Genomic DNA, 10,179 nt, shown 5'->3' with positions numbered 1-10,179 from the left:
ATATCGTACTACTTTTCTGCGAAGTAACAGACATATTTTTGTGACGATATTCACATTTAGTTTTATTAATGTATAGGTACTCCGATGTATCGATATATTACAGTTGTAAGACGTCGTGGTCTCCTGACCTTCATTGCTTACATATTCCGCCCTCACAATCATATTCCTCACATCAAGACGCTTCATTCGAACCCAAACTCGATAAGATAAAGTCAATGTTGTATGAATTCATGTAAACGATATGCAAATAACAAGTAAAACGCAAGTGCGCACCAAGATTGAAATACTCGAGGCTGGCGTACACACACACACTCAAGACACGACGGTCACAAAAGCTTTTAGTTTGAGAGAGGCAAACCACACTCCAGGGGGCCTATCCCTTCAGAGGACGACTCAACCTATCTATGTCAGCTGGCGACCACCTGTAGAGCAGACAGCGTTTGCCCGAGTGAAAGGAAGAACGACCCTGTATTTGGCTTAAAAGCAAATTCCGCTACATTGTGTGGGAGCGCCCAGCCTACAGATTCTTTACAAACATAGCATGCAGTTTCAGAGGTTTTCACAGGGAGACAGCAAACGCCAAACGCCAATGCTACGGATTTCCGGATTGGCCGCCTTAAACGAAACGGCATTCTCCCGTTTTAGAAGAGCAATGCTGATTGTCAGACGATATTCCTGACACCTTGAGCTGAAGGACTAATGGAAGAGACCGAAAGATAAACCCCTTCACGTCTGGCATGGAGAGGGGCCGTTCCGTTGTTGCTCTTGGAGCGAGAACACGTAACGAGAGCGTGTGCACTCGTACATGTACTCAAAGAGCAAGGAACAAGTCTCTCCTCAGTACTTCACTGGGAGAGCATCTCTGTCAAGAGTGAATCGGAGTGTAATTCTACATTGAGTCCTTGCAATTAAGCCTTGTTCACTGTGTTGGCTGCCACACTTATTGTGCGGTGTGAACGGACAGAGTTATAGTTAAATGCCTGCAAGCGACTTTTTGAGTGGCATCACGGTGGACTGGTTATCTGATCGGTGTACCACGCCAATAGTTAGACTAGGGGTGAATAGGAGTCCTTGACTTCATAAAGGCGTAGGGAGAGTTTGATTGGCGAAGGTCAATCCAGATAGAACGAGAGTTATCTTATTTGTCAACAGTGAGCGGCGCAGACAGCAGTCATCGCAGCTTACGGTATTGTGCGCTACAGCTCTTGCGAGCCCCATATTTCCTCCACAACAATACACTTCACTGCATATCACATGCGACAACCTCGACCGTACCTAGCAACATTCTAATGGATAATTATTCAAGCTGAGTAGGCGCGGCTCTCAGCCATTCTGCCAAGTCAATAACAATCTTAAACTTTGTATAGAAATTTCATTAGCGAGTCCTATCCTTAAGAGGTAACTTCACATTGCAAAAATAACCCGGAAATAACTTGTTCAGTTCATAACTAAAAGTGCCATTGTGATTTCTGAGAACTTTTGTAAAAAAATAACAATTTTCTTTAGTTTCATGTTTTTCTTACATTAACTAGCACTACTCCAGTGCCCAAGTATCCCACTAGTTACGTAAGAAATTTTGTGAATTTTTGTGTCATTTCCTTACAGCGGACAATTCCAGAAGATATTTATTGCTGAAAGTTTTTCAGGCATTTCTCTTTAGAACGTTAGGAGCGTCTGTCTGACTTCTGTAGTAGTGTGGGGGTGGAAATTGCATCTTGCAGGAGCCACAGGATAAAGGGTACATCTCAGATTAATCCGTTGCGCAGAATGACAGAATAGCACCCACGTCGCTCACACAGTGATATGATTCTTGTGGGTATTCATTTCTGTGAGACTGTCGTAATCTTTTACTTACTTGTAACCGTTTTGGCGCGAATGCGCACAGAGCTGTCTTTGTTTCGCTTTGCAGAAGTTAAGTTGTTATTTCGCTTTGTAAAAGAACAGTCAAGTCTTTGGTTAAAGGGAAAATTAAATATATGAAGATTGACACAAAACTTTTTTCTTGATGGTGTGACAATTAAGAAGTATATGTGAATTTACAAGAAGTTTAATAAAAATGTGGATCGTGAACACCAAGTCAAAAATTATTTCTACCATACCATTGTTCTGATCTGGGATTGTTTGATCATTAAGAATTTTCTGAAAAACGCATTTGTTAGGTCTTCAAATATTGCTAAAATACAGATCTGGACCTTTTAGCTGTCAAAGTGGAATCACCCTAGAATCTAGAAGATGAGCCATAACAACTTCGACGAAATCTACGTGGGAATCCATTCAAACGCCAAAATTAATGATTTTTTTACAGTGACTTCATTATTTCCATTCTGACGATATCATCCACAGTCAGTAACGTTGTTGCCCGATAAAGCGAACATATGCTGCGTGAGCAACATTATGATTCTGATTTCTAACCTACTTTGCAAGTGGTGGTATTGTTAGACCGTGCTTAGTAGCTGTTCAGTTTTCGGGAAGTACGTTACCATAAACTTGCTAACGTGAATGAAAGGGTTTGTGAATAATTGTGTCAGGATTAGCACAGGCTTGGCAGTGAACTTTTAATTCTCGACTTCAGAATATACCGAGGTTTTGTCGGTATACCCATCTTTCGTTCAAAATTAAGACCTTTTCCCGGTTCTTAGAATAGTTACGTTGTATGCAGCCTGGTGCGAGTTGCAGAACGGTAGTTTTCTGCTCGGCTTTCCCACCGGCGATCTGCTGCAACGAGCTCTTAGGTAGGTGCAGGTAAAAGGACGACAGGAGACGCGCCGCCGCCCTGGGAAAGAATGTTACAAATGCCATATTAGAACGTAGGTAAACATCTTTGAAAATGAGGATGCTGTGAGGGGTAAAATAATTTTTGCATTGGTACTTTATATGACTCGTTTATTTATGTCAATAAAAACGTGTAAAATGCAATATACATGGTATAAAATATGTGTGACTGTGTCGTATGTACAGCGTGCGGTGAAGACGGCCTTCTAGTAGTGCTTCAGGCCTCCGTAGGAGAGAGCCAGGGGGGCGGCGGCTACCTTCGCCACAGCGGGGGCGGCATAAGCCACGGGGGCGGCGTGCGCCGCGTAGGCGACGGGGGCGGCGTGGGCAGCGTAGGCGACGGGGGCGGCGTGGGCGGCGTAGGCGACGGGCGCGGCGGGAGCGGCGTAGGCGTAGGCGGGCGCGGCCACCTTAGCCACGGCGGGGGCGGCGTAGGCCGCGTAGGCGGGGGCGGCCACCTTGGCGACGAGGGGCGCCGCTACCTTGGCGACGACGGGGGCGGGGTGGGCGCCTGCCTGGCGGTGAACGATGGCATTGAAGCCGTTGTGCGGGTCGGCGGTGTACTCGACTGTGCGCACCGAGCCGTCGGGCTCGACCAGCGAGTAGCTGCCCTTCACGACGTCTCCGTCGCGCTCCTCGTGTTGCGACTTCTGGTCGCCGGTGTGCGCGTCGTTCACCTCGTACGCGAAGCTGTAGTGTGGGTGCGGGTCGTACTCGACAGCCACAGGGGCGGCCGCCACCTTAGCGACGGCGGGGGCGGCGTAAACGGCGGGGGCGGCGACCTTGGCAACTGCGGGGGCGGCGTAGGCGTAGGCGGGCGCGGCGACCTTAGCCACGGCGGGGGTGGCGTAGGCCGCGTAGGTGGGGGCGGCGTGCGTCGCGTAGGCTGCGTAGGCGGGAGCGGCGTGCGCGATGGGGGCGGCTCCGTAGCTGGCGATGACGCCAGCGCGGGCCACGGCCACCACGGCTGCCAGAACGACGAACTGTGGGCACAGAGCCACATCAGACCACTCTTCCCCAACATTTATTATGATCCAGTCCCACACCTAGATAACGGTTAATCTGTAGCCTATCAGCATGGTGAACTGCGATCAGAGGTATATACCAGGTAACGCCAGAAACCAACAACACCTTGAAATTCGGATAGTTGGATATTTACAACGATAACCAACTGCGAACAGAGATGAACTTTATTTTCACCCACAGCTGGGCACCGGCACCGGGTACGTCTAAGGTTGAAGGCTGAGACGTGATCGATCACTAAACTGATATTATATTTTCAGTGCTGGATTAGTTAATCAACCATAAACGGAGGCTGCGAGGTAGTGATCACACCCTAGCGACGGATATCTTCGGCCGTCTTTGCTTTTATTGGAAGCCTGATGCTGATAACGGAAACAACAGAAACTATTCCGACTCCGTTTAACTGGGCCTGATGCTTCAGCAATCGACTGTCAATGTGACGGACTTAGATACAACAACATACTAAATAATCCAGAATCAGATCTTCCGGACTACAAGTTACGCACCAACCACAGTGACTTTCCCAGCCAGCGGCGTCCTTGGCATCGGACAGCAGAACACAGTAACTTGCAGACTGCTCTCTCGGTCGTGAAAGACGGTTTTCCCAATTGGAGCCGCTACTTCTCCTTCAAGTAGCTGCTGAAGCGTCCTCTCGATGCTGTATGCATACCGTTCTAGCCGTCCTACGGCTAGCAAATCCTTCACAGTACCAAATTTCCTCTACATCGCAGCAAGACACGCAGACTTTTCAGCTAAGGGATCGGATCGCCGTTTGAAACAGAGCAACCCCTGAAAAAGTCTTTATGCAGCCGGATAGTTTCTTTCTAACCTGAGACCTTTGGAACGCATCCATGTACCAAAACCACGTACAGACCTTAATGACTACATTAACAGCGTTGTTGTATAATCCAGACATGATCAGTTTGGCGGCGATCCGCAATGTATGGTAACAGAAAAAGACTTCACGAGCCAAGACGCCTAAAAAGCCTTTTAATGGGTGACCCATTTCGACAGAGCTATGCTGTCATCATCGGATTTAATGCTTCTGAATTTTTACAAGAGAGCATAAGAACCGAAGATTTCAGTATAGCTCTGTCGAAACCGATCTTCGAATAAAATGCCTTTTTAGCGATCTTAGTTTGTGAAATTTTCTCGTGTTACGATAGCAGCGTTGTCATGGTTCAAATGGCTCTGAGCACTATGGGACTTAACATCTGAGGTCATCAGTCCCCTACAACTTAGAACTACTTAAACCTAACTAACCAAAGGACATCACACACATCCATACCCGAGGCAGGATTCGAACCTGCGACCGTAGCAGTCGCGCGGTTCTGGACTACAGCGCCTAGAACCACGTGGCCACCGCGGTTGGCAGCGTTGTCATGGTTTATAGCTATATTAGTAAGTGGCATACAATCGTCGTGCATTTGCCCACTTATTCAAAAAATTTAAGAGGATGACGTTTTTCATTCCTTTCGAGCACTCCCAGATTTCTGTGGTTTTTCAACCTTCTCTTCAGACGATTCAACTAGATTGTGATTGACTTTCCCCTAAATCGTCCTCTCACTTTCTGTAATGACCTTGACGAGAAGTTAGTATCTAACCTCCTTTATCCAATCCCGTGTAGCGTCTGGAGAGTCTCCATCGCACAGTCCATATCGTACAATGTAAAGGGCTTTAGTGTAGTGGAACTGAATCCGATTGATTGCGTCTCTACCATCTGTGAGCGTAGAGATCTGTGGTGCGCGATGAAATATCAGTCGTTGTAGCCATATCCATTACCAAAGGAGCTACTGCCATTATTTTTATACTGGAGGCAGCTGTCTGGGACTGACAACTAAGATACGTTAAGGCACAAATAAATAGAGTTCGAAATCACTTTACTGGAGCTAAATATTGTGGTAATTCGTAAAGTTGCAAAATCTTAAATGCAATTCTAAACGTGTGAGATACAGAGGCGTATTTCTCATCTCTAGAACACCGAATATTAACCATGCAGTTAAATTCTAAAATTTTGGTTTCAGAAACAAAGAATTTTCCTCCATTTTTTTGTCAATCTCAGTAGTATTTTCGATTAAATACATGATCAGTTCTCCAGATTTCATTTGTCCGCAGCTTCCAGCAAAATCGCGGGAAACATCTGATCAATAAACTAAATTTTGCAATGTTTTTGAATCTACAGTTATAACGTAAAATTGCAATTGAACTTGTCGTATGTTACGCCACGGGATTGTCTCATATATTGCTGGGGTTTCAGCCAGTTTGATGATATCACGACTGAAAACTGAAAACGTAAATCTGGGTGGCCAGCCGGGGAGATATCCCCCCCCCCCCTCTGCCCCCCGATTGCGTGTCCAGTGAGTTGACCACCTCTCTCGGTTTGAACTCATAGTTTCACTAAGTAGCTGCCAAATCGAGGCTTTTTTTCTGTCGTTGGTGGACGAAATCACTGAATTTAGTTAGAATACATAGAAACAGGCAACCAATTGAAACAGTTGTTCGAAAAGCCGATAAGCGTATAATTAAAATTTAAAAGTTGTTCAAAGAGATGTCTTTCTCAAGTAGAACAAATAAATCACAGAGAATCACCGCATGAGTGAAAAAGTCTATGTAGAAATCGTAAAATCAAGCTCAAGTACTGTATCATATGAAAAATTTAATTGCTGACTAAATATACTGAAATATCAACAGAAACAAAAACGTTTTATGTCTTTCAGTAGGTAGAGATTTGGCTGGAATGAATAGTTATTCAAAAAAATGGTTCAAATGGCTCTGAGCACTATGGGACTTAACATCTGTGGTCATCAGTCCCCTAGAACTTAGAACTACTTAAACCTAACTAACCTAAGGACATCACACACATCCATGCCCGAGGCAGGATTCGAACCTGCGACCGTAGCAGTCGCGCGGTTCCGGACTGAGCGCCTAGAACCGCTAGACCACCGCGGCCGGCAATAGTTATTAATGATTAGTGCAAAAGGAAAACAAGCAAAATTCAGAATTTTAAACGATATCAGTGACAGTAAAAAGTTTCGATTAGAGAATTTTTAGTCATTAATTAATAATCCCAGTAACATAACTTCTCAGTCTTTTAGGACGCCCGATTTTTCTTAGGAATAAAGAACATTCATTATTTGTGAAAATATACAAAGAACGTGAAACTTCGCACTATATTAAAAGTGTGTGTCCGGTTGGGACTCGAACCCTGCACTTCAGCTTTCGCTAGTGTGTCCGTACCGAGTGAGCATTACAGGCAGTGCCAGCGAAGGGACAGGCTCCGCATTCGAATCCCACTCCGATGCACAGTTTTAATCTGCTGGGAAGTTTTAAACTAGCGCATACTCCGCTGCAGAGTTAAAGACATATTTTAGTGGGTAAAAGAAGTTGCAGCAATTTCATGATGAAACCCGATCCCGGGCAGATTTCAAAAAAAATTAAATGGGAGTGAGTATTTCCGGAAGAATTCCCGATATGTTCAACGAACCCGAGAAGTGCGGAAGAATTCCCGATATGTTCAACGAACCCGAGAAGTGAATGAATTGTACGACTGATACAACGCTGTCTCAGAAGCTTTATGACAGACCGAGACTGCCTGTCATGCAAGTATTGAGAGTGGACCTGTAGCTATGAATTTCTAGAGCTATGTACGATGCCGACTCCGCAGCGTGAGATCCGGCTGCCAGTCATCGTCTGGAATGCACTATCACCATGTGACGTCGGAAATTTTGACATCGACTCACTGCCCACCGTCCACTGACAAACCGCGCATGTCCCCATTGTTATCTGAAGGCGGTCGATTTGCGAGGCGGTGAGACAGGCGACCACGTACCTTGAGCGCCATGTCAGATGGTTTCCCCTTGTTGTGGGCTGTCGAGATGGGAGCGAGAGACTGAGTGTGCCTGTCCGAGCGGCTGTGCGGGCTTTTATATGTCCCCCCGTGATGTAAGCCCCGCTCCTTTCTACTCGCCGCGGGCCACGGTGCTCTACTTCGGTCAGCGTTTGGCGGCAAATTTATAATTATTCCATTACGTAAGGGCGAGGCGCGCCGCCGTTCTTTAGGAAAGACGTCGGCGGGCCCAGTGAGTGTGTGTGTCTGTGGGACGTGACGTGTGCTCGAGTGTCTTTCTCTGGAAGGGGGACAGGTGCACGGTGGCGATCGGTTTCGTGGCGTGGCACACAAACGGCCTCCGGCGCCGAAGCCGCCCCTGCTGCCGCTCTCCGTAGGACAGACGGCGATCTTGTTACGGATTGTTGGCCAACGGCGGACCCGGCTGGCGGGAATGCCTGCGGCCTCCACCAGGACCTCCGGTAGCCGAGCGTTTCGGGGAAAGACGCCGAAGCAGTTACAGACAGAATGCGCCGAGAAGCACTGTAGCATGCCGTCGTCTCGAGGAGCACGGAAGGTAAATCTAGTCTGTCATTTCAGGCGAACAGCTCCACTTAGAAGATCGTCTTTTCTAGGAATTCGTTCAACTGTATTCAGAGCGTCCCACCTACGTCTGACATTAGCAAGAACCACCAGGGGTAGTCGTACTTTTTTATTTACCAACTCGAAAAAAATTAAATTACTTAATTAATTTTTTGTTTGTTTGCAGCTAAAGATCTGCAGTCCTGGTACACGTTGAAATCCTCACGTCACAGTATCATATCAAGTCGCTAAGGGAGCGATACCAAAATGGTGGAGCCCATTGATACAATGGAGTATCGTGCGGTAAATCGCTTTTGTCCGCAGCGGAAATGTGGTTCCCGCATCAGGCGAATCTAGATGTTCAGTCTGGAACCGCGCGACCGCTACGGTCGCAGGTTCGAATCCTTCCTCGGGCATGGATGTGTGTGATGTCCTTAGGTTAGTTAGGTTTAAGCAGTTCTAAGTTCTAGGGGACTGATGGCCTCAGATGTTAAGTCCCATGGTGCTGAGAGCCATTTGAACCATTTGAATCTAGATGTCTTTCTCAGTCGTCTTTATTGGCCTGCTAAAGGTGCAATATTTCCGCTGTTGCTGAAAACGAATCACCACACGATACTGCATTCTGTCGATGGGCAGTACTATTTATTTTCGCTGCTATGGCGGCGTGAAATGGCACTGTGTTGCGATGGTTCCAGTACCATGTCAGTACCAAGACTGTAGACATATACCGGCAAACAATCAAAAAAGTCAATTACTTAACTTTATCTTCTCGAGTTGATGATTGAAGTTTTGTCACTACAGTACGTATGCCAATTTAAATGTGACAAGAAAATGGTTTAGGGAAAGGTTGATTTTTTACAAAAGCCACATCTGCTTAGGCCAAAGAAAATCACTTGAATTTCATATTGTAAAAAGTACAAGGGCTACTAATTTTTTCACAATGGGACTATAGTACTCTCGGCGTCAAAATAGCAGATATGTATAGGACTAGTTCTGTGACAAAACTCTTTTGTAGAACTGACAAAAAATTAAGATAAACTTGTCATCAACTCAAAGGTTGACTTGAATACCATGATGTTCTACTAGGTATTGTGCTATTGAAGATGATACGTTGTTGACTTTCTCCGATCACTGAATTTACTTACCCAATCAGTTATGTAGGGATTGACGGCCCAATGCGTTCTAACAACAATGGTACCAGTCAGCATTTTTCACATTAACAAACACTGCCAGATTTCTGTATACGCATCTTTTAATTGATAGTGAGACAGCAGCTGTTTTAACGTATGTATAGCAAAAATAATATCTTCAGCTGTGTCTACTAGTTTTATTTAATGCAGCACGTTTTGGTGATGCAATACACTATCTTCACGCCCCTGAACAACATAGGCTGATTATACTGGCAGTGGGCAACATCAGCGTAACTCAAATAAAAGGAGCAGAAATTACTGGCGTCCTTGGGTGTCATTATGGTGCGTCTGTTTACAGCACACCAATTCAGCTGATGCGCTGCAAACAGACGCACCGAAACGATAAGTCCCAGGGACGCCGATGGATCCTGCTCTTTCTGTTGGAGATACGCTAATCATGCCAACTGCCAACGTGATCAGCCTACGTTGCTCAGCGGCCTGAAGATGGTGTACTGCATCACCGAAACCGATTTAAATTAAATAAAACTGATAGACACTGCTAGGCGATGTTATTGTTGCTACAGATAACACTGACGGAGGTGAAAGGAGTGATAGGTGACGGATGGAAGTCCTAAGGTCGGGAATCGAAACTCAGACATCTGGACCAGTAGTCTCATACAACTTCCAAACCACAGAGAAATTACACGTAAAAATTTTTCGTGCAGCTGTTGCACCCTTTTGAGTGGCGCGCCCAGAAGTCAACGCTATCCCCCTTGAACGACTAGCTACGTATCTGGAAACATCCCCCAGGCTGTGGCTAAGCCATGTCTCCACAATATCTTTTCT

At 46.0% G+C, this 10,179-nt stretch overlaps 1 protein-coding gene across 1 annotated transcript; it reads right to left on the bottom strand.

Moving 5' to 3' along the window:
• Positions 1–2,866: 2,866 nt before the first annotated feature.
• On the bottom strand, positions 2,867–7,646 carry LOC124624113 (cuticle protein 21-like). The gene is made up of 2 exons (XM_047149086.1): positions 7,625–7,646; positions 2,867–3,755 (listed from the first exon to the last, which is right to left on the bottom strand). Exons 1-2 carry the CDS (start codon positions 7,634–7,636, stop codon positions 2,979–2,981), a joined length of 789 nt encoding a protein of 262 aa, XP_047005042.1. The 5' UTR covers positions 7,637–7,646; the 3' UTR covers positions 2,867–2,978.
• Positions 7,647–10,179: the final 2,533 nt, after the last annotated feature.

The sequence above is a fragment of the Schistocerca americana genome, chromosome 1 (assembly GCF_021461395.2).
Source record: "Schistocerca americana isolate TAMUIC-IGC-003095 chromosome 1, iqSchAmer2.1, whole genome shotgun sequence".
NCBI classification, from domain to species: Eukaryota; Metazoa; Arthropoda; class Insecta; order Orthoptera; family Acrididae; genus Schistocerca; species Schistocerca americana.
This window is presented reverse-complemented; position numbering and strand designations above follow the sequence as displayed.